The sequence below is a fragment of the Hippocampus zosterae genome, chromosome 20, assembly GCF_025434085.1.
Source record: "Hippocampus zosterae strain Florida chromosome 20, ASM2543408v3, whole genome shotgun sequence".
NCBI classification, from domain to species: domain Eukaryota; kingdom Metazoa; phylum Chordata; class Actinopteri; order Syngnathiformes; family Syngnathidae; genus Hippocampus; species Hippocampus zosterae.
The window spans coordinates 729,949-754,539 of record NC_067470.1 but is presented as its reverse complement, the minus strand read 5'-3'; the positions used below and the strand labels follow the sequence as shown (position 1 = coordinate 754,539).

The 24,591-nt window shown below is 50.0% G+C and overlaps 2 protein-coding genes across 2 annotated transcripts in view; one reads left to right on the top strand and one right to left on the bottom strand.

The window, feature by feature from the left end:
• zgc:101569 (uncharacterized protein LOC449822 homolog) overlaps window positions 1-24,591 on the bottom strand; it is a 265,955-nt gene that overhangs the window by 80,749 nt on the left and 160,615 nt on the right. The window lies entirely within an intron of this gene.
• ofcc1 (orofacial cleft 1 candidate 1) overlaps window positions 1,103-24,591 on the top strand; it is a 28,268-nt gene continuing 4,779 nt past the window's right edge. Inside the window, exons 1-11 of the mRNA XM_052053990.1 lie at window positions 1,103-1,402; window positions 4,007-4,155; window positions 4,561-4,675; window positions 5,373-5,667; window positions 8,861-8,952; window positions 10,423-10,547; window positions 16,834-17,112; window positions 17,840-18,092; window positions 18,551-18,714; window positions 20,101-20,260; window positions 24,157-24,357. Of these exons, the coding sequence (XP_051909950.1) occupies window positions 1,325-1,402; window positions 4,007-4,155; window positions 4,561-4,675; window positions 5,373-5,667; window positions 8,861-8,952; window positions 10,423-10,547; window positions 16,834-17,112; window positions 17,840-18,092; window positions 18,551-18,714; window positions 20,101-20,260; window positions 24,157-24,357 (1,911 nt within the window). The 5' untranslated portion in view covers window positions 1,103-1,324. The remainder of the gene's footprint in view (window positions 1,403-4,006; window positions 4,156-4,560; window positions 4,676-5,372; window positions 5,668-8,860; window positions 8,953-10,422; window positions 10,548-16,833; window positions 17,113-17,839; window positions 18,093-18,550; window positions 18,715-20,100; window positions 20,261-24,156; window positions 24,358-24,591) is intronic.

The window sequence follows — 24,591 nt, the reverse complement described above, 5'->3', positions numbered from 1 at the left end:
TTAGGCGGCGCTCGGGCTGGCGGCAAACAAACCGCCGTCTGATAACCAAAAATTTGCCCCGCTTCACCTCCCGCCGTCTCCTCCACGCGCAAACAACGCCGGCCGGATCGTAACAATAGCTCCCAAAGATGTGCACGTGATGCCGTTTTATTGTCATTCCTCCCCTGCCTTCTTTCATCCTCTTTTGTAGGTGTGGGGGTTTGAAGGCCTGCGCCACCTCCTCCCAAATGGGAGAGATGTGTGGGCTAAACCACCTTGCCACCAATTATACTCATTTCTTCACTCCCCCCCAACGTATTTTTTATTATTTTTTTGCTGACAAACCGATGAGTGCTGCCTATCGCGAATGGAAAAGCATTTTTTTTTTTTTGTCTGTTTGCTACAATATCAACGTGTTGTCGTGGGTATGAAGGCACCGATAATACAATGCCAAGATTGTTGCTGATCGTATTGATGAGCTATTTTTGAACATCAACCACAAGGTTGGGAAGCTTATCGACTTTGGCGCACTCCTCAACGGCCTTCTCGACAATCGCCACTTGGCGCTTTGGAGGCTAACCAGTTTGGTTAGCAAAGTGCAATTGCCCGAAACTGGAAAGGCTCGATACTACCGATCTGTCATTCTGTTTTTTTTTGTGCACTTGGGTCGCCGGGGGTGCTGGATCCTATCCCAGCTGTCTACGGGCAGTAGGCGGGGGACACCCTGAATCGGTTGCCAGCCAATCGCAGGGCACACAGAAACGAACAACCATTCGCACTCACACTCACACCTAGGGACAATTTAGAGCGTCCAATCAGCCTGCCACGCATGTTTTTGGAATGTGGGAGGAAACCGGAGCACCCGGAGAAAACCCACGCAGGCCCGGGGAAAACATGCAAACTCCACACAGGGAGGCCGGAGCTGGAATCGAACCCGGTACCTCTGCACTGTGAAGCCGACGTGCTAACCACTGGACTACCGGGCCGCCCCAACCCCCAAAATATAATATAAAAATAACTTTGCGATTCTTTTTATTTTCATAGTCAAAAATATTGAATGGTACCAAAGTGATTGATCTAGCAATGTTTGAAGCGATCAATAGCCGCGCCGGACACTTGAATGGATTTTTGTCTGTCTCTGACTGTCTTCAAAAAGGACTTTTGTGGTTTGTTGTTGCAGACGCAGTCGAGTGCGGCTCCTCAGCCCGTGGAGGTGTGCGTGCGTTGTCTCAGGGCCACCAGAGACAAACTTCCCAGGGGCCTTTACAGTGTCAGCGTGGCCCTTCACAGCCGTCTCGGGGGTCCGCCTCTCGCCTGGAATTGTGAGAGAGGGCGGCGAGAGGGGATGGCAGCCACTGACCCCGTTGAACACCAGGGCGGCTTCTACGACACCACCCTGCACATCAACCAGAATCTCTTCATGGTAAGAGCAAATAAGGAATAAATGTGGGATTTTTTTTTTTGGGGGGGGGGGGGGGTTGTTTAATTTTTTTTTCCTCACCTTTTGTCTTTCCCACCACGTGATTCCTCTCCTGCAGCTTTCATTCCAGGACTTGAAGCGACTGTCAGGACAGCCAATAGCCACTTTGCTTACTGAGGACTTGGCAACACTGGATTGCTAACCGCCATGCTTTTTTTCAATTTATGTGTACATAGTGGCGCGTTAGCATAACTGGTTTGCAGTCAGCCTTGCGATTGACAGGTAAGACTCGCATGGCTCAACGAGAAGCGAGAGATCATCGCGTCTGGCTGGGTAACGGTGACATGTTGCCTTCATTTCCTCTGTTGACTCTAATATGCTTTCTATTCAAGCGGGGAAAGACGGAACGGGGGCGGTTCATCGAAGGGCGCCTCTATTTACATTCTGCTTGGCGAGGTTGCCTTGAAAGCGCCCTCTCTCAGATGTCCGCACGATGAACAAAGCGGCAGAAATGCAAAACACGTGCTGCCCGCGCAACGCTGACACCGCACGGGAAAAGGCACAACATCAGAAGATGGCGTCCCGACAACGCGCCGCCTTTTTTGTGCTCATGTAGCCTAGCCGCACGGCACCGCACGCGATAGCTCCAACTCACCGTCCCATTTCTCGCAGTTTCATCATTTGCAGCAAAGACGGAGCGGTTTTCTCCACGTGAAACGCTCACCAGAAGTTCTATCGCTGCAAAAAAAGACGGCGCGCGTGAAAAGATGCCACGCGCAGCCCGCAGGTTTTTTTTTCTCTGGGCTTTTGCCATGAATAAAAGAACAACTTTTCAACGTGACATTTAACCCCGTGCATGGAAATCAAAACCGCTATCAATTATTCATTTAAATAAGGAAGTCGTGTTTTATTGGAATGAGGATGAAGTTGGGAAAAAAAAAAAACATGCACTGGGGAGCATAATCGTGCCGGATTTGGATGGGAAGGAGAGAAAAGTTCTGCGGAACTGTTATATGTTGGACGCTCAAAATCTTGGATCCAAATCTCAATACGGGGATTCCGAATCCGTTAAAAAGACGACTGCAGTTTGAGAGGATTTGCTTCTGTACTGCCAACGATATTTTTGGAATACGTAGCAAACATCTCGACGCTTTAAATGCGTCTTTTGGACAAAGCGGTTGAAGAGAACGGAGTCAATCCATAGCCTACTCTTGAGAAAGATCTTCTTTGGAAGGACGCTCCACAAAACATCGACGGTCTCGGGTGCCAAGGCTTGAAGGAATCCGTTTGGATGGTCACTCATGAAAGTCTTTGTTTGCTTTCAATTGGGTGACGCACGTGCAGACCTCCAAAGAGAAGTTGAAGGGTTTCTCTGGCTATTCAGCAAATGTGGACACTGTCAACATTCTTGTGGGCGTATTCACAGAGCAGCCGCATGAGATTGTCTCCTACTCCCCATCAAATGGAAAGAAAAAAAACTGGCAGGAAGTGAATGCAGACCTGGGATCTGATTCAGAAGTTGGGGGGGGGGGGATCGGTTTCAGTACAGCACGGTAAACGGCTCAAGTCACCCCCCCATTCCCTCTTCAAAGCTATTGAAGAACCTGTTGTTATTGTGCTCATTGATGGCAGTGAAACCAGTGATCAGATTTGTGCGACTATCGTGGCTTTCTTGGATGTTTTGCTTCTCCTGTCAGCCCACACGAGAGCGTGCGATCTTTCCAAGGCCTCGCAGAGCTTTCGAAGAGGAAATGAGGAATTAGTGATAGTAGGAGGAAGCCAGGAGCTTATTTTGCCCCCCCCCCCCCACCCCTCCCTCCACCCTCCAATCTCTTTTTTTCATGCACTCTTCACTTTGCACGTCTCTGTTTGCATTTAGACAGAAACGGATCCACTTGAGCTGGCGAGTGGGAGCCAAACAGTCAGGCCTGCTGTCTTTGTTCTTTCTTTCTTTTTTTTTTTTTTTCAAGCGTATGGGAAGCTAGACAAAAGTTTGAAGGTTGAGAGGATTTGAGATTTGGGATCCCCCAATATTTCTTTCCCAGCCCTCCTACAAAATCTTCTTTTATGGTCACTAAGAAAGTATTCAACAGACACGCATGATAAGCGCACGTCAATGCGATGGACTTTGGATGAATGGGACGGGGCCATGTCACGCAAATGGCGATTTAGGTCACTTCCATGTTTCCTACAATCTATGAATGATAAAAAAAAAAAAAACAAGTCCCATATTTGTGTGAATCGGCCGTTAATACCCGTCATTTCTGTACACTAAAATCAAAGAATCCGTCCTCCATCTGAATAAGAAAGCGCATGTTTGGTATGGAGCGCGATCGCCGCTAACACGATTAGCCTCATGCGAGATGGCCTCAATATCATCGGCTCGATTGATGGGCGCCTCCGTACGTGGCAAATCGACTCGCCGTCAGCTCAGCGACTACTCGGGCAATCGGCACTTTTCCTCCACTTTGGGTTTGACGCCCACAGTCTTTGTCCCGCCAACGTTTGGAGACAGTTGGATGTTGCTGTGCCGGCTGCACCTGCAATTAAAATCATTTAACGGCCCGCATTAAATGAGTTGGTTTTCCCCGCTTCTCCTGTCTGCAGATCTTGCCCCCCGCCTGTGAGATTCTCCCTCACATGGTCCTCATCTTCCGACTGACGGCCTCGCCGGGACAAAGCGGCTACATGAAGTCCGTTCCGGCTTGGGGGGCGTTTCCCATCTGCGGACCGAGCCTCGGCCTGCTTCACGGCAGGTATGTTGGCGCGGGAGTGGAATTGGGCGTGGTGTTTGGACACGTTTGTCTTGACTGGCGAGAGGCGGACTGGTCGCCACTCGGTCTCATGCAAGTTTTGTACAAACGAAAAGAGTCCCGTTTAAATATTTGGAGCAATTTAGAGGCTTTGATAAACCTAACACGCCTGGAATGTGGGAAGAAGCAGAAGTAGCCCCCCCCCGCCCCCCACCAAAAAACAAAAAAACATGCAACATTCAAGTACAGGGAGATCATGCGCTTCCACATAAGATGACTTGAGCAGCCCAAATGGGAGATCCGTGAGGCAGACATGCAAATCGTTCCACTTTTCTCCCCCCCCCCCCCCCCTTTTGCTCATCCAAAATCAGTCTTTCAAGTCACTCTCCTCACTTTTGACTGAACCAGGTACAAAACTCCACTGCTCAGAGGGGAGCCCAGCACGCAAGTGGACCAGTTTCGGCAAATCGAAGCACTCATCTCCTCCGATCTGGATAACTGGCTGTGCAATCTGTACTTCCAGGTGAGCGTTTGTGTGTCCGCTTTACCTCTTGTATTCCCCCAAAAAAGGGACACCACCCCCACCCCTCCGAAGGATACTTGACTCCTTCCCTTTTTGACAATGTATCCCAGTGAGTCAAACAGAAGATTGCTGTGCAGAGAGTCACCATCTTGGCACGTTTGTATTCTCTCGTTCATTTCATCAGCTTTCTGTGAAGACAAATAGTTGAGGATTTTTGGGACAGCCAGCAGCCCCCCCGCCCCCTCTCTCTCTCTCAGCGAATCGATGCAGCTCTGCACTAAACAACAGCCGAATCCCATCTCCGCATTCACAGCCCAGAAAAAAGAAAAAAAAACTGTGGTAAGGGGGCCATTTTTCAAACGGTTGCTTGAGGATCATTCAAGTGACGTCGTCATCAGTCAGCCGGAGAGCACAAAGTGGAAGAAACTCTTTTGGCCTCCAAAATGGAATTATCTTTATTCGCGACGGCGCTTTGAAGATAAATTGGCTTATTCTTTGAATCGGTTCTTTGTGTTTTGAACTATCGCAAAAAGATCTACAGTCCACCCTCCCTTCTCACTCGGCTCACCTTCGCCTTTTTGAACGAACCTCAGGGCCCGTGTCAAATGCCACTTCTATTTATTTATTGTCACGTCGTACGCGCCGTAGTTTGGTCGCGATGTAGTTTCAAGGAATATCCGCTCATTCATTGTTTCAGATAAGGAAACTCACATTCGGTGCATCCGGGTCACCGGAGTGCCCCGTCGGCCGACGGGCGCCGCCTTTACGCACCCCTGCGTCGCTCCAACCCGCCGTCCGGCGCGGCCGACCGCCGGGCCGTCGGGCTCCCTCTGGCTCCAAACCCGATCCACAGCCGGCGCATCCGCAGTTGAACCCGCTCGGCGTCGGCCCCAGCGGTGGGGCGGCAGAACGCGCCGGGATGCGCTCCCCCCGGGGCTCTCCCCCCCAGCACCTGTCGGCGGATTCCGCTTGCTCTTCCTCATCTCTGCCAGGTAGGGGTTTCATCTTCGCTTACTTCCGAGCATGCCACAGTGGGAAGAAAATGTCACCCGAATGTCACTGCAAGTGCCATCGGAAGAGTGGCAGTTTTCGCTCCGCGGCGTGCAAGTGCCGCGGGGCGGGGATGGGTCGAGACAGCGGGCAAAGCTTGCTTAGACACGTTGCCAGAAAAAGAGCAGAAGCATTCCCCCCCCCAAAAAAAGAAAAAAAATCACCAAATATTTGCACAGTGACTATTATGCCTGATAGACTCTGACTTAACACACAACTGGTCTGCATTTCCCCCCAGCTCTAAAATGCATAAACCATCGAGGTGAGCAAGGCTAGCGAAGAGCTCGGTCGGGTGGACGGTTTCGACGCAATGTGACGGCACGTAAATATCCGCTTGAATGGGGGCAGACATTTTTGCTTTGGTTTCCGCGTGGAAAGAAGAGCAAAGCGCAGCACCGAAGGCAGCGTCCCGTATTCAAACGGACTCCGCGTCGTTTGCGCGCGCCGCCGTCGATCGCTCCGTGCAGTTGTACGAGTACAACTTTAGCGAAAGCCTGGCTCATCTTTATTTAACAGTCCTCAAAAGTTTCCGGCGCGTTGTGCCGGAAACATCAGACGGGCTTTTTTTTAATTACAAATGAGTTGTGACAGGTCTGCCGGGTAGCGGGCCGGCCCATTTTAAAAGTGATGGCGGCCGACAGCTCGGCGGTGTTCTCCCAGCGCCGAAACATGTGGAAGAAATTGCTCTTTTTACATTTCACAGCTTGTCGCTTCCTCCGCCAACTGACCTGTGACCCCCCCATAGAGATCTTAACGCCCACGAGGGATAGGCTTTCGACAGAAGGCCAAAGAGGGAGGCGCCCGCCGTGAGATTCGTGCTCGAGGTAGCACATGCCAGCGCCCTTGTCGGGCCGTTGAGAAGTTTGCCGGGGAAGCGAACCCGATCGGCGAGTGAAACGACGGTTCCGAAAGGTGTCCGGCGAGGTCCCTCCTTCCTGCCGCCGGCTTTCTGCTCATTTGCATGCAGATCCGTTGATGTTGCGTGACGTCTGGAGGAAATTCAGGTGTTTATATGGAGGGATTACGACAACATTGAAGGAAGCCCCCCCCCCCCCCTCGGACAGATTCGGACCATCTTGAAAATGCGAATCCACCGCAACCAGGGAAAGAGGAGCAAATTATTCAGCCCGCTCTTGCAGCTTTTTTTGTCTGAGGGTTTGAGACATTTCCTTCCCATTTATTTCTAATACGTTCTGTGTGACGCGGGGGCCGGGAGGGGGGGGGGGGGGGGGGCACGGATCTTTCTCATTACCCGTTTGTCTCGGAATCGACAGAAGTATATGGAGACCTCTTGTCATGCAGTGTCAAAAAGTATGACGGTACGACTGAAAGTTTGGCTTCCTGGGGCTGACATTCAATTCACCCCCCCTCCAAAAAAAAAGTGTGAGGTGTCGCTTTCAGAACAAAACCTGACATCCCAATCGAAAAGAAAAGCTGACGTGCTTCAAGCCCCTTTAAAAGCTGGAGATGATGACATGTTATTGTGTGACGATCTCCTTTTTGGGCCCAACGTCTCGGTTGAGTCATCCAAGCACGATGGAGAACTTGAATGTGAGCTGCAGGCGCTTGGGGTTAAGTGACCTTTCCCATTCAATGACTGTCGGCTTTGTTTGACCCGAAATGACTCATTAGATGAGCGTCTTGTTTCGCGATGGCCATTAGTGGATCACTTTGAGCGCGCGCCGATGATTCCGCCGCAATTTGCAGCTTCTTGCTTTTTAGGTGGCGGCGTCATCGGGCCACTTTGAGCCACATTCCTTCCTGACCGCTTGGCAACACTGCTCGCTGCCATTCCAGTGTAGTTTGTCATTCATGTATGAAAAAAGAAAAGTGTGTCCGCATCTGCTATGCGTCAGTTGCAGTTTCTGTGAGAAATGTAACTTGCAAAGGTGAATCTCAAAACGCGACACGGTTACGGACCTTGGGGCTTTTCTGTCTCCTCAGCTTGTTTGGGAGCCGGCCTTCGTATAGTATTCCACCCCGCAAAGCGTTGCACGTCGATGTGGAATACGATACGCGATCGTCCGTACGTGGGTGTGTCGATGTCTGAAGTCTTGGCACATGCTGGCGGCGTAGTGGATCGTTGCTGGCCTCGAGTGCCCGGAGAGGCCGGAGTCGTGGCCGCTCGAGTGCTCCGAGGTCACGGACGTAGCCCTCAGCCGTCCGCGCAGCCTCCGCTTGAGCAATCGCAACGTGCGGTGAAGCAAAACGCATCATAATTCACAGCGGGCCAAACGGTAGCGGTTTGTTTTTGTTGCGCTTTTGTCCTTGAACGCGTGCAAGCGGCAAAGCCTTCTCTCATTAGGCGCATCCTTAGCTCATTGCTACAGTTGGAATCAAGGGCGCCCACTAGACGCAAACCCGCGGACCGGTCCCAAGACGATTGTGAAGGGTGTAGGGGGGCGAAATGAAAAATAAACAATAAAAAAATGATTTTTAACCCCCCCCCCCCCCCCACACACACACACACACACACAAACACACACAAATAAAATGAAAAAGCAGGTCACCTTTCACGTCTGGTGATCTGCATCACGGCAAGTTGTTAGCGTTCAACAGTCTGCGATTGCACCTTAACTTTATATATATAAAATCTCACTGATCTATTTAATTCTGCAGAAAGAAAAGTCGTATTTCATTTGTATGATATAGATGTGGACACTTTCATGCGGGTGATAACTTTTGCATGGCGAGATTTTGCATGTCTAAAGCTAAGGTTTACTTAATTACAAGCTTGAGGCAATGCGAGAAGCCCCATTTTAAAATTCTCCGAATGTTAATATGCTAAATAATGCAGATCTCTGACTCTTCATGCATGAGACACACATCTGGCGGCTTACCATCCAAATTACAGGGAGAAAAAAAAAAGGGCGGGAGGGGGAGGGGGAGGGCACTTCCAAAAGTAATTTTACAAAGAAAAGACAGGTAGAAAAGATGTATTATTACGTTGAGAATTTGAAATTTGGACCGTCCAGGATGTTTAGCGAACCGTGTTTCCTCCCGTAGCATCGATGACAATGTACCGTCCGATGTTCAATTAATGTGAGAAATATACAAAACGATGGATCATCTGTAATGATGTGGAAGGTGTCATGTAATTCTCTGAAAACAGTATTTTTTGTTCATGGAATTCAGGGAAGGCTCCTTGTCCAGGAGACATTTCTGGCCAGGTGGGAGCAAAGAGTCAACCAGGGAGGGAGAAGGAAGGGGCTGGCCCCCACTGGAAGGTAAGCGTGATTTTGAAATGAGCGCCCTTCTCCGCTTTGCTGCGCTCCGCCCTTGCCACCTCTCGCTTCACACACAGACTCAAACGCGGGCGGCTCCCCAGCCTATTAGCTGACATTTGTCAAAAAGCAATATTACGCCAACAGACACTTTTGATCAGCGCGATGAGACAAATTCAGTGATGGGCAGACCTCCTTTGTTTTTTTTGTTTTCCTCTTGGAAATCTCTCAGGGGGTGGGGGGGCCGTTGGACAACCTCCGCGTTGAAGTAGTTTGAACCCTCGCTCCGCATGCCATACCGGCGAGTCGGCGAAACTCCGCTCAAGTCATCTGTGGCCTCCTGTTCAATAAATGAATTTGTTGCGGCGAGGGTTTTACTTCCCCGCCGCCTCTGTGCTTCCTCCCCCCATTTCTGGTCTTTCAAACCTCGCTAAGTCTGTCAAATGTTCTGGTGCGGAACCCAGTTGTGTAATGATTAAGTGGAGTGATCTCCAACCGGCCCCAGCCTGCAAGCGCCAGGGATCAAATTTCAACCATTCAACCTGCAGTGCAGGCCTAATTAAAATGAATTTTCTCCAGGCGACCACTTTGCCCGCGGGCCAGGAATCCGCCTATAATACCGCATCCGCGTTTAAGGTATTGCATTAAATTTATTGCGGGGAGACGCCGGGAGAACATTGTGGTTCATAGACCCCCCCGCCGCCCCCGCTTACTCTCCGCCTTCTTTCTACCCTTTTTTTTTTATTGTGATCATCACTCTGGAATCCAAAGCTTTCTTTGGCCAAGATTGCCCTGCGACAAACCAACGTCGCCGTTATCGGTTGCCCCGGCTCATTTCGCACCGGCCGTGTTTTTGGGCTCCTCTCGGGAAGACGGAGGAGAGGAGCGGGTTGAAAACGAACGCAGCCAGGTTGCAAGCGCGGCGCTCATTAGCATACATCAGGATGAGTATTTCCCAACTTGAAGCGGAAAGGCGCTAAGCCCACCCAAGGGCAACGCGGGGCTGACAGCGGCGGGGAAGCAAGCCGTTAACATGTTGGCGGCTTAACCAATAATATCTGCTCCCAAGTACCTTGGTGAAATATTTCAAGCCCCGCTTGCTAACTCCATTTGACTGTGTTTATGACGATGACAGTAAAGGACTTGTATGCGGGGGAGGGCCTTGGCAGAGGGGAAGTGTCGCTTCTCGGATATCATATATTTAACGCCGGCGTCACCGCGCGCGCGCACGCCTTTTCCCCAAACAACAAACTCCGCTTGAATGATGGCGTGCCGGGTGCCATTTCTCCATCGCTCTCTTCTCGTGTCAATCGTGCGGCGTTTCCGACGTTCCCAAAGCGTCACGCGCGCCGTCACTGTCAAGCCGCCTGCACACCCCCCCACACCACCCCGGAGATAAATTTGGAGGCCTGCTTCCTGCTTTGCTTACAAATGACGTCTGCGTGTGCTCTCCCCGATTGCCGCTCCTCACAGAAGAAGCCAATCAAGAAGACAAATAGCCCCCTCCCCACCGTGAGCGGCACGGTGAAGCGCCAGACGCAGCCTTCAGTGCACAACCTCGACATGGAGGAGCTGGAGGAGCACACCTTCTCCCTGCTGTAAGTCGCATTCTGACGTAGCAAATCCACCTGATGGACACAATCATTGGAACACAAATTAATCGGGCGGGGGGTGGTGGGGGGGGGGCTGTCTCTCGCACTCTCTCTCTGATGACTCGGCGCCAGACACTCAATTCAAGTTTTTCCGCAGCATGCGTTTGCTTCCATTTCTACCTGCTGTTGCTGTAACGAGCAGGTGACCTGATCCAGTCGAAGCGCTTTACAAAAAGTATGTTGACATCCCCAATCGCTATGCTCCAAAATGGCCAAGATGAACTTTTACAGATGTAAAAACGGGAACGGGTCATCTGGCCGACGCATGTTAATTCCAAAGATGTGCGGATGAAGAAAAGTGAGTTGAGAAGACACGAAACAAACAAGCGTAGCGCTCCTTCTTCCAAAAGAAGCCACGTTGTTGTTGTTCTTTGAACGTCCACTCAATTAAGGGGAGGCGCTCTCGTACCGCAGGGCGAGTGGGAGCGACTCGATGACGCTCTCTGGGGAATTGAAAATCGTAAACCCGCGCCTGTTAGTCATTGTCCGTATTTCAACAAGATCAGAGACAACGCGCAAATACGATCGAATGGCTTTCTCGCTTCTTCGTATTTATTTATCTATCTCTCCGTGCGTGTGTATATTTTAAGTCCCGTGAGCGGTTGCGGAGTTGTGCAAAAGCCATTTCTTTCGCGCCGTTCTTGATGAGGATTGCAAGCGCCGTGACGGCCCGCCTTCGAGTGTTGCTATCGATTTCATCTTGGCAGGAGAACGTCTTTTATGACCTCACCTCATCAGAACATTAGAAAGACACAGCGCTGCTATTGGCTTTCGCGGGGAGATTACCACCAAAAAAATAAAAAATAACAACAACAACAACGAAAGACCGTGCAAGCTCAAAGTCATTGCCGCACGCATCCCCCCCACTGTGATGTTTGACTTTGCCAAGGCTTCTGCACATTACCTGAGGACTAGAAGAGAAGCGAGAGGCGGGGACTGTTTATTTCTTGGCTTTTTTTTTTTTTTTGGTCATCTTTCTTGCATGATAATGACGTGATGTCATTTAGCCATCGTTTCTCTGATCTGCTTGCATGAGCATCCGGCGTGCACCTGCGCTTGCAAGCGACGGAGGGATATGACTGCCATCTATTGAGCCACAGCAGAGTGAGCTCATGAAGATTTGGGCCTAATATTCATGCGTGATTCAGCAAACATTTGCAAACTTTGCATTTTATTCGAGATATTCGGATGCGTCACGTAATTAAAAAGGGAAAAATAAAAAAGCAAAAACCAGACGAGACGTATGGCTTAGTCTAAAAAGAGGCTCGACGGCAGAGGACGCGCTGAAACTAAAACAAACACGGAAGGCATACTTGTGATATTTTTTGGCCGCAGGTGCAACTTCAACGTCCGTAACAACCGCGTCGGCTGTCTGTCAAGCGTATGACGAGTGACGGGTTGTAGGAATTAATCAGGCAGAGACGGCGGTTGCGTTGACGTGAAATGAGCTCCTCCTCTTCCTCGTGTGTTTGGAACGAGATGAACTCACTGGAAACAAACAAACAAACCAAAAAAAAAAAAAAAGCAAACTTGCGCCTCACGAGGCTGAATAATGCACAATTGGCAACGTCTCGGGATAATTCCAGGTCATTATCGGAGAACTGAATGGAACAAAGAGCATCCGCGATGATTTGCCTTTCTTTGCCTTTCTTTCATTGCGGCTGCACGTTTCAACATGTGCGCAAACTCATTTGGTGACCTTGCGGCTCTTCACGTTAATCCTCCGATGCGCAGATGTTGCAGTTTAGATTGTTTGGGAAAGGTTGATGACGCCTCCGTGTCATAATTTCATCAAGCAGATTTGAGTCATTTTCATTTGACACCCCCCGACCCCCCACACTTCATAATTCCGATTCGGAAAACGTTATCCCTGTGGAGCAATTAAGGAGCTAATGTACCGATAACATCGGTTAGCTGTTGCACATTAAAAATTCTCGACATATATTTCCAGGAAACAACATAAAAACAAAATTGGCTTAAATCAGTGAGATTTATTATTATTTTTTAATGATTCATAACCATTAGAAATAATCATTCGCGCCTTCATGAAACATTTCTTGAATTTCATCTAAGACTGGTTGCAGGTGAGAACCTGTTTTAATCAAAGTAATTCTCACATAGCGTTTAGATCTAATTAGTCCAATTATCAAGTTTCTAATTACATTGAAATATAGCCCCTAATTCTCATAGCAATTACACTGTATGGATGGAGAGCGAGAGAGAGAGAGAGATGTTTTCTTGGTTGCACTCAGACCCATTTAGTCACACAAACATGTCAACTTTGACACTATTGCAACACACACAAACAAACACACAAGACATGCATCATGCCCCCCCCCCACCTTGGAGTCAAAAGGAACACGTTGACCTAATTTCCCCAAGTTAGTTCGCCTCGTTGGGGACCAGCGTTCCTCTTCATACGTTTTCCCTCCCCCCCCACCGAGCCAGTTTGAAGGCTCCATCTTGGTTCCTCGCCATCTGTTTTTGTGCTCACGTGTAAGTTTAGTAGAAAAAGGGTCATGTCGTCACTTCAGGAATCCATCTGGTGCGACTCTGTGTAAAAAAATGTGTCTCCAAGAAACATGATTGGGGGGGGTCACGCCTAAAATGAAACAACGGCTAGTCGCGGCCTGTCAGCCCTGTGCAGGCTGCAACTTTACATCGCAAGGCGGCGCCGGGGTCAATCAATTCTGATGTGATCCCGCTCGCAGAGGTGGGCGGATGGTAGTGCTCGTCACCTCCGGGTCGCTTTCCTGCGCCCAAGGGGGGGAGACATGTTTGCGCGCATGAGAGGAGGACAGCAGAGGAGGCCCCCCCGTGGCTACCGCCACCGGCCGGGCAAACACGTCAGGGATTTCGGTGTCCAGACGTGCTCCGTTGCCGACCGCCTGGAAGCAAAGCACTTCTTCCGGCGGCCCGCATCCATCGCAATCGTCCTTCTTCCGTGTTTATGAAAATGGGAGCTGTCAGCTTCTCGACAGGCAAATTTGCCAAATGATTGGTTCCTCTACTGTGCCGTGGCTGTCAGTCAGGGCTGAGTGTGATCCCATTGGTGCTCCGGCTCGCGTAGGAGAGGGGAGGGCAGGGGAGGGGAGGGGGGCTTCATCCAAGGGGGGCGCATGACAAGAAGCATACACGCATGAGGTTGGCTTTCTTTGGATGCGTGTCTGGGCCCAAAAACGGGAAAGGCTCCACCTTTATTTGCGTCTGCGCTTGCCTTCCGTGGGCCGTGCTAAGAAACAAAAGGGCTGTAAAGCGCCGCTGCGGTAACTGTTCCAGGAGCAGATAAAAGGGGGGGGGGGGTAGATCCAACGTCTGACACGTCTCTTTACAATATCAAGATAACTGTTCTTCAATCCAACTTGTTCCAGCGCACATGAGCGTAAATGACAACGGCAACAATTTGGATCGATGGCCCCGCGCACTAGTTCGCTTCACGGCCCCCCCGTGGCATACTGTCGAAGGCCCCATATATATATATATATATATGAAGTGAAGGTGCGTCCTTAATTATCGCCTAAAAGTCTGGGGGTGTCAGCAGGAAGACAAATGCCATCAAATTCCCAGAGAAATTCATAATCAAGGGGATGAGATGTAAACAAAGATAAGGTATCGCCCGTCCTCTCTCTCTCTCTCCCTCTCTCGCTTTGACACCTCAGATAATCACACTTCCATAATCAGTATGGCAGTCATGCATGTAGGCCACGAAGAGAACAATCACATTATCTGTCAATCTTCTAAGTCTATTTTCACACTCTCAATGTTTGCCTTCTCCATTTCCCCCGACAGCAAGCCATTCCTGGGCGACGTGTGAAAAGATGGGAGCTTCGAGCGCATTGGTAAACAATGCCAGTGGCCCAAATAGGAAAGTGACGGGAAATAACTTAATCCTCCAAATGAAAGGATAAGTCCGATACTTTTAAGTGGCCCTCGACCGGAGGCTTTCGGTGCTCTGCGGAAGGATTCTGAGGGGGGTTACCTTGGCTGGGTTCAGCCCTGCAGCCCCGCAGACTTGCGAGCGTTAAATCTGCGATTCAAAATGGAGCATGCCGCCGTAATCCGTCTCCTAACCCACATGGCGACGCCCGTTCTCATTACACAAGCGTCTTGAAAAAGTACCGCTCGCTCGTACTGCCTTTTCCGTTTCTATTGATGATTTTTTTTCTCAAAGCAAAGCCGACTGAGAGATAGCTCTTGCGCAAACGATTGTCCCGTAATTTGCATACCTCGCAAAAAGGAAAAAAAACATATAGGATGAGTCGTTTTTTGCAAAATGGGACCACACAGGTCTCCAAAGCACGATATTTAGGAAACAGCTTCTGACCTCCCCCGATTTCACTCAACCTTTTAAAGCAGGCGTGTCCAAACTTAAGGCCCGGGCGCCATTTTTCAGTGCCCCGCGGCATATACTAAAAATGGTCATTGACACGGCCCAGAAGGTTAGTTAAAAAAAAAAAAAAAAGATGTCGGAGGTGGGCACCCTCGGCCGAAAAACTTTGGACCCCCCCTGCTTGGAAGGGCAATTCAAACGGAGCCACGTTGCGCCAATGCATTGCTGTTTTGGCCATCCGTTTGGACTCTTTGGAGCGGCACGCTGTCATTTGGGAAGATGAAACCCCCGACTTGAATACAGCAGTGAGAACAGATTGCAAATCATGTTTGCTTTGGAAGAGGCGCAAGGACACCACCGGAGTGTCTAAAAATATGCATCTTTCATGCATCATCAATATCTTCATCATATGAGAGGATGGGCGTCAGGTCGAGTTTGCCGCTTTCATTTCATGCCGCTTGACAGGGGAGCATCTTGCCTGTGTTTACAGCGCACTGATTTTTTTTTCTATTATTTTGCGAGGGGGGGGGGGTGCCAGGGGGATCCACTTTCCAATTCCACTTCAAATACAAAGAGAAAACCCCACATTTGGCCCATTCATTCAAAGAGCTTTGAAGAGAATAAAAGCCCGAATCGTTCTGGTGAGGCACAGACATGGCATTTACATATATATTTATACATCATGTAATTGGTTTTTGGCGATGGAAATTATGTATATTTTCATTGCCTTGTCTCTTTGGTAGTGAGCAGACATACATCAACGCAACACTGCGAATTCCCAAGAAACGGGAGGTAATTGGCAAAGACGGCGGCCCAATGCCACACACTGCAGATCCAGCCGTTTTTTTCTTTTGTTTTTTAAAGGGCGAAATGCTCCCATTTAAAAAAAGAAAGACATTTATTGGCAGTTGAATTCTCAACTCAACTCAAGTGTATTTCTCGAGCACTTGAAAACAACCGTCGCTGTATATAAAGTTTGAAAGATGACGTATAGATCATATTTGCATCAATCTACTTAAAAAAAATTTTTTTTTTGCATGCTGCACTTCATCTCCTCTCACCAGTGGCCAACGTTTATGACAGATGTTTGCTTGTTATGGTTTCAGGAAAGCTATTAATATTTATTAGCCCAAAATTGCTGGCTAAGTGTTTTCTCAAAGAATCCCTCTGCCCACGTGCGCATCCAGCGAGGAGCTTGACAAACTTGAAACAATTCAACACCTCAGAGAAAATGCCAGACACACAAAAAAAGGCGGTTTGTTGTACGTGAGCAACTTTTTTTTTTTTTTTGCAATGGTACAACCTGGGAAGAAAATTCCAAAGAGTTTCATGGAGTAAAAAATCTTGACTGAGCCGAGGCACGTTTACATGGAAAAAAAAAATCAAAGTGCATACAGTAACACCATAAAAAGTACGCGTATTGAAAAAATGATGATGTCGTCGTCACAGAGTGTGAAATTGGGCCCGTTTAATTGAGCACAAAGCCGATTCCGTTGCACGGATCACGACAGGTGTGCTCCATCTTCCGCCTGCTAATGAAAAGAACGTGTCATCGTTTCGCACTTGGTAAACTGGCGCTGGCGTAGATTCAGTACACGAACAAAGACGTGCGGTGTTTTGTAATCAATCAATGATCATTCTCGGGCAAATTACGTGCGACTGGATCATTTCCCGCGGCAGCCCTGCTAATTTCTCACGGCACGGCCGTGTGCCGCGGCACTCTGGTTGGCCATCACTGCATTCATGTCATGTGAGATGCAACTACGGACTCATTTCTTGGCTGCTGAGGTTGGCAACAATTTTTTAAATTTATTATTATTATACATAGAGAGGTATGTAAGTATATATGGTTGATCACTCTTGTGAAATGCATAAACGTAATGGTGCGTTGTCCAAAACCAGGCCCGTCCAGAACTCGGTGCCTTCTGCTCAGCTGTTGAAGCCAGGCCACTTGGTCCTTCGCATGCTGCCATCCGAGCTGGGCCTTGCGTTGCTGCGGCAACAGCTCCACCACCACCGCCGCCGCCGCCACCAACAACAACCATGTGGTTGCCGGCGGGTCTGCGCTTTGCAGCTCAGCCTCATTATGCTGCTGCTGGCTTTGATGTGGTTTGTGAGGCTCTACCTGCATTACTGCAGCCAGTGGCTCTACCTCCAGGCCATTGCAGTTCCTGTCAACAAGTGAGTTCAGTTCCTTTGATACACACACACACACGCACACACACATAGCTATCAGGATGGGAGGGGCGACCGACTATTGATATGCATGCACGCGCAGACAACAGAAAATGCACAGTTGCTTTTGTGCCACGTTCTTGTGTATCCTGTTGAAGCACCACAGTGGATGCATCCGAAAATGCTGCCCAAAGCAAAGACCACCATTTTCAAGGGCTGGACTAGAACAGCCAGACCAGAAGAAAGTTCCAATCCCGCATGGGTAGTTTTGCCGCGTATGAAACTCCAATGGAGCTCTTCGTTGAGATTAATGAACAGAATGGCGAATAGGCAGAATCAGGTGGGACTTAATGAGCAGAAAGCCGAGGTGTCCCGCGTTGCCGCTGCTTTGCCGTCTCCTGACTGATGGGAAGATTAAGGAGCTCATGAGGCTTTCTTGTAAATGGAGAGTCGATCTGGCGTGTACTCTCTTGGAAGCGGAAAACGAGAAAAAAAACAAGTTTTGCAGCATGTGATGCTTTTCCCCCCACTTCCTCTTTCTTCATGTTGGCTTGATTCATGCGCTGCAAAGCAATCCAGCAGATGATCTTCATGTCATCAAATACAATTCAAAATGATTGCAAATAATCTGATCTTGTGCGAATAGTGACAGTGGCGCAACATCCTAAATCTGCCACATGCATATTGACGCATACACATCAATCCCCCCCCTCCCCCCTCTGCCTCTCACCAGATTCCGATTCCACGCTTACACGGTGGACCTGGTGTACCAGAGTTCTTTGCTTCACACCCGCGAGGAGCTGGTCATGGTGGTGGTGGGTCCCCTGACCTTGAACGCAGTCACGTTCCTGCTGGTTCTGATCAGATGTGGCTGTCAACGGCTATTTGGCTCACTCCCTTCCTTCACGTCAAAGTTGATCATGGCTCAGGGAGTGTGGACAGTCCTGCACCCCCTGGCAGTCCTTGCTGTGGACGCCGTCCTCGGGGTAAGTCACTTAAAAATCACTTGGACACTTGTGCGCTTTAAATAGGAGTTCACTTTATTTTAGCAAAGTGACTTTAGATTACAGTGGGGGGTGGGGGGGGGATAGAGAGTTGAGGATGTGGAAAAAAAACCGTGTGTGTGATTACCATAATAATTGCAAATGAATTGTATGTTAAATTGAAACCATAGAAGAAATGTTTTTTTGCTCCTATCTATCTATCTATCTATCCATCTATCCATCTATCCATCTATCCATCCATCCATCCATCCATCCATCCATCCATCCATCCATCCATCCATCCATCCATCCATCCATCCACCCACCCACCCACCCACCCAACCACCCACCCACCCATCCATCCATCCACCCATCCACCCATCCACCCATCCACCCATCCACCCATCCCATCCCATCCCATCCACCCACCCATGGCCGTAACCTCACGTTTGTGGCGGCAGCATCTATCCTACGAGCCGGACAGACCGGTGGGGGACGCCGCCAAGCTATTCTGGCACTTCCAAAGAGTGGAGCGATCGGGTGCGGCCGGGGTGGCCGTCACCGTCTTCCTTTACGCAGTCATCTTTCTGCTGTCGCTCACCGTCCTTGGCGTTTATCTGCTCAGGTGAGGCTCGCGGCTCAACACGGGAGCTTGATGGCAATCTAATAATGAAGACCAATACCTTTGCTTTGCAACACTCTGGCCTGGTTCTCACCAGCACACTCGAGTTTCAGCAAGAAGTCTTTCTTCCACCGTGTGCGCCCGGGTCCTAATTCCGAAAAGCTCGGGAAAAAACTCAACAAAAAACCCAACAACAACAACAACAACAACAACTACAGCAAAATGCAACTAATCTTGATCTTGATGCCTTTTGATTTCACAGTCGACTGGAATTACTTCTGCAGGTTTGCATGGACCGCACAAATCAGCACTTTGAGTTGACACAAACGCAACGGCACACACACACACACACACACACACATGCGCGCACCACACAGCCGCCTTTTTCATAGCCACCATTGAAAGTGTTTCTAATGCAAAAGTTGGGAGGTGTCTGGATCCAGCGTGAAGATGTAACCCTCCGTCTGTGATAAGCCCGCCCACTAATGACGCGCCTGCACACACTCACAGCCTTTAACGGCAGCAAAGAAGTCAAATGCGGTTTGAAAAGGATGATGAAAAGATACGGACTATTGGTTGGCGAGAGATGGCGTCAATGAATGAGAAGCCGCGTTGGAGTGGGGAATGAAACGAGACGGACGGCGTTGTTGTGCGCGAGGTCGGGGGAGTCCAAACATGCGCGTCCCAAGAGGGGCAGGGGATGATGCTGGCTTGAAAGCGTCGCAGCACTTTGGTGCATAAATCCTCGCTTCCTTGATGCGGGTTTTATTTGAGAGCTGATTACCCTCTGACAGACTGCAATTTCTGCGGAAGGGCGCAAGGTCGCCTTGTTTTGATGGTCAGCCAATGCACTATTTTTTATTTTATTTTTTTTAAGTCTTACAGACATGGCGATTCCTTTTCAAGGCCGGCCGGCTGCATCCATATGCGGCTCAAAGAAATCGTTGCGCTTTTTTGTGATAAGCATCTCCGGATCAATACGCTGTCCGCTTTGGTCTCGAGTCTTTCCTTGTGACTCAGGCCGGGCTCTCCAAACTCATCTGCAAGCGGCAATCTGGCAGGATTGGACTCCCACACACACGACCAGACGCATCGCGCGCACCCACCATCATTACACACACACACACACACACACACTGACAATGCCGGAGTCGGTGTGAGAACAAAGTGGTTCCTAGTCCAAGGGCAACATATTTGATTCCATTTGCACTTCCATTTTTTTTTCAGCCATTCTGATCTATATTTGTCTTTTTTTTTCTCTCATTGATTTCTAAACGGAGCCATTGTGACAGGCGATGCGCCTGCGCACGTGGAGTACATTCACAGCTTTGCTCAGGTATTTTATTTTATTTTTTTTTACTCCTTTTCCGACCCCCCCCCGCCCCTTAGATTTCACAACAATGGCCGCATGCTGGACATCTTCCAGAGGCTCACCGCCAAGGAGGGAGCTTACTTCCTACCTGGGGACTTGGAGCTGTCCAATCAGGAGCTGAGCTACATCGTCAAGAAGGCCGAGCAATGGAGGGGCTTTCACGGCGAGAGGCGCAAGGTATGCGCATGCGGCCCGGCACGCAAATTCAACTCGTGCTCCAAAACGACGTCGAGAATTGACTTCTTCAATATCATTCCAATGTTCTTTAGTTACATTTCAGGAAATGGCGAACTTATCTCGGAGGTATTTAGCTTCATTCTAATTAGCGCAGGATAATTACCAAAACAGAAAGCCAGCTCGGAAGCGGCCCGATTGGTCTGCGGAAAGCACCTCCCGCAAAGACATTTTTCCCAAAAATGCGACGGCTAAATCGACATGCGTTGATGACGCCTGCGAATTTGCTACACGGGTATGACCGGGCTTTTTTGACACGCGGGGGATTCAAAATGTAATGACTTGATAGCTCCCTGTTTTTCCACTATTATCATTGAACCTTGACACTATCAAAACCAAATCAATCAATCAATCAAAGCTCCAACTACTCGTTTGACTTAACAGCTGACGTCACTTAATTGGCGCTCATTACGCTTTGCGCCTGGCTGTTATTTTTCATCCAAATAAGACGGGCTGATGTGTCATTATTTTAGAATTAGTGAGAGCGAGTCTCCATCCAGGGTCACTTTGCTATCTGGAGCCTAATTTGCCCACGCGCAATTCCTCGTGTCATTTCCCCTCATTAACTATTCATCACATCAAGGGGAAAAATATATAGAGATATCAACGTGAAAATTCATGAAGGCAAGCGAAGGAGCAGCCCGACAAGAGTTGAAACTAATATTTTGCAACTCTAATGATTTTTTTTTTTGCATCCCTAATGAGATCGAATAAGGTTGATATGATTAGGTCAGGATGTAGTGTTTTTCATTAAAAATACATTTCCGAAACTGTATTCCAAATGTGCCCCTGCAATTAAATAATGAATCCGCTGCATCGCTTATTACCGAGCCAATTAATATCGCAGGCAAGGGCGAAATTTTAATAAGAGTAGGCCACGAGGCCTTCATTAGCTGGCTGGGAGAAAGGAGGGATGAGGGAAAGGGAAAAACATGCAACACTGTGTCGACTGTACTCTTTTTTTTTTCTTTTTTTTTTAAATATACCAAGCCATGCAACAATGTCGCCGAAAAACGATATTCTTGGAGTAATCTAGTCTGGGCCAAGAAGACGGCGCAATCTGTTTTGGCTTTTGCACAACTGTTGCAAAGTGCACTTGAGAAAGGAGAGGCTGGAACAAATACATTGGGAGAGCCGTCAGTGTAGTAGTGCCCCCCCCCCCCCCACCCCCCTGTAGATAGAAGAGAGGTGTCTGAAATACTTTCCCGGGTCTCGAAAACCGCTTTGTCGGAGCCACAGCGATGGCAGTGACAGAGTGCGGCAGAGGCTGAGCCCCCCCCCCCCCCCCCCCCGCGAACCTCGTTTGCTGCTAATTCATCCAAGTGCAAAGTTTCCCACTGCTGCTGACATTGGGATAATTGAAGGAGCGGAGAGGACAGATTAAATAGAAAAGCGCAAAAGGCTAAGAAGACGTCTGTCGGCCGACCCCGGAGATGTTTTCCCAACCTGATTGCATCAACGCTCGCGCTCCTTCGTGTCGTTTGTCTTGGTGTGTCGAGGTAATAGATGACTGGCAGGCAATTGGGGGGGGGGGACGCCCAAGGTGCTTCGCAACGTCGACGCGGTCGCCGGGATGGAAAAAAAAAAGCAAGATGCCATTCGACTCTCTTGAATAGGTTAGGGGGGCTGAAATAGGAACCCAGCGCAGCAGCAAACGGGGCACCGGGCCACCCGAAACACGCCGAGCGCCAAGGTGGCTGGCGCAGGGGGCGGGGGGTCAAGGTTCGGCTCACGCGGGTACGGCGGCTCCCTTCGCTCCATGTGATTGTTCACGCGCTCGACTGCGTGTGCAGAAATCCGAGGCGGGGTTCATCCGAATCCTGCGCTCTTTGTGGAGGGCCAGCGGTACACTGGCAGTCAGACGCTTTTTGCACGCCTGCATGTGCATGTCACATTCAAGTGGCTTCCTTTTTTTTTTTCTGGGAGCGGACAGCGCTTTGGGCCCCGATGGCCCGAGGCAACAACGGGCAGGCGAGGGCAGGAAGCGCAGCATCCGCGCAGTCCGGGCCCGAGAGAGCCCCCCCGCCCCCGTATGAGAAATGACTGCAAATGCTACGCGGCCGCCTTCCTGAAAAGGTCACCGGCTTGGCTGAGCGCTAACGTGTAAAAACAGCGGTCCACTCAAACTAAAGGGCCAAGATAAAGATGAAACAACAGTCTCGGACAAGTCACACGCGTCATGCCTTTTTGCCGGCCAAGTACAAAGCGCGGCGCGGCCAACTTCTGACCGGTCAATATCCACAACGTGACGATTGTTGCGGATGACTTCCATTTTTTTTTCTTTCCTTCCTTTTAGCAGCGTTCTCCATTTCCTCCGAGCCCCGCCGCGGTACAATCGTGTCTCCCGTTTCGAGACAGGCTGACACTTGGCTCACGAGGCAGACAAGTGAAGGAGACATTTTATTTCCAGTAGGAACTTGTCGACGCAAAGCGTGACCCTTCGGAGCTCGGATAGCCTCTGTGTGGCGCGCACCCCCCTCCACCAGCTTTGCCGAGCAACACCATCCAGCTTGAAGTGGAAAGGCACGCCTGAAAACGTCCTTTTTTGTGTCCGTATTCGGCCGCAAATCCCATTTCCTCCTGAGAAAGGCTTGCGAGGCAGGTCTGCCCCCCCAAACCCCCCCTCGCCCGCTCACCCTTTGCCGTAATGTCTCCAAATCCTGAAATGGATGTCCCTGCTGGAAAATAGCCGTCGCCATCAATAGTCCTCCGCCAAAACGCATCAGGTCTGTCTCTCGTGATGCCGGTCAAGGGACTGATGCGGACTCTATCAGATTCTAAACGCAGACCCCGACAATAAATCCCGACTTGATTGGCCGGGAATTAGGTTAGCTCACTTGAACGCTATCTGCTCGAACCGCAGCTGGCCGGCCCGCCTGCTCCACGCAGGCACCGAACCTTAAATCACTCACTTAGTGCCGGCAAATGGAACAATGGCGCGGTGCAAAGAGCACTCCGACCGACTCTCGTTAGAAAAGCAAGAAGCCAGGCGGGCACCGGCGGAACAAAACCAGACCGGTCGGGCGGCTCTGCGCGCGTTGCGTGCAAGGGCGCCACCCAAGGCCGGCGTGCAAAATCTTCTCGAGCTTTTTTTTTGGCCTCGTCAACTGGATTTTGACTGCTCATTCGCAGGGGGCTTTAAAAAAAAAAAAAAGGCTTTTCGATTAAGGCGGAATCCGGCACAGCACAGCGGAATCCGGCACGCCCAAACGGGTGCATTTAAACCAAAGTTGGACTGAGAAATATGCATTCATTCCATTTCGGAATCTGGGGTTGAGGCACAGCACCCCCCCCCCCCCCCGTACGCACGCGACATTTTGACAATGACATCCTTTCTAACGGCGAGACGGCCCACTTTGCAGCTTCTGCGGCGGCTCCAATTACTTAAAAGTGAGGGAACGGGCCTCACTGTTTTCTCTGCAAAGTGCCTTGAGTTGTATTTGCTTTAGCTCATTTGTGTTCGGAGGTGCCGGCCGACACGGATACGCCACTCAATGAAACCCCGACGTTGAACGAGCAGTTTCGGTGTTTTCTGACCACTAAGCGTGTTGCAAAGTAACAAGAAGATGTCCTCGCTAGCTCGACTGATATGAATTCAAATTGAAGAACATTTCAAGCGGCCCTCGGCGGAAAAAGTCCGGACACGCCTGCTATCGATCGGTTGATCTCGCGCAGATTGCTGTTTTGTCTTTGCGTTTGTTGGTTTGACTGCAAATGATTCTCCCATTTTTAACGCAACAGATCACACGTTTGTGTTGTATTCTGGTCTGTCGGGGGGGGGAGTAGACCGAATGCGATCAGAAACCTGATTTTGTGTGTGTGTGTGTGCGAGAGACTAGGTGGCAGTCTATGAGCATACGTGGACAGCAAAGAAACCGTCCGGCGCTGGGGCAACCCCCGCGGACGAGCGGCATCGGGAGCCCTCCCCCTTGCCACTGGGAGAGACCAGCACCCACGTGGCCATCCACACGCTCTACGTCAGCGGGCTCAAGCAAAGATACCGCCATTTCCTCCGCCGGCCGGACGGGGCCATCGTTGAGGTACGGCATTTCGGATTTTGCATAAGGTCGAACGTTCTGCCCCGCCACGGGTGCCTGCTGGTCATTTTGGGGGGGCTTAAGGCAAGATGAGGAAAGGTGGGTGGGATGCACAGCCGACCCTCACATGCAGGGAGGGAGGTCGGTGAGTCGCGGACTCAAAATCGGGAGCGGGCAAGAGAGCGAGTGGCAAACCTGCAGAACTCGAATCCCAAATGTTTTCCTTGGGCAAAAAGA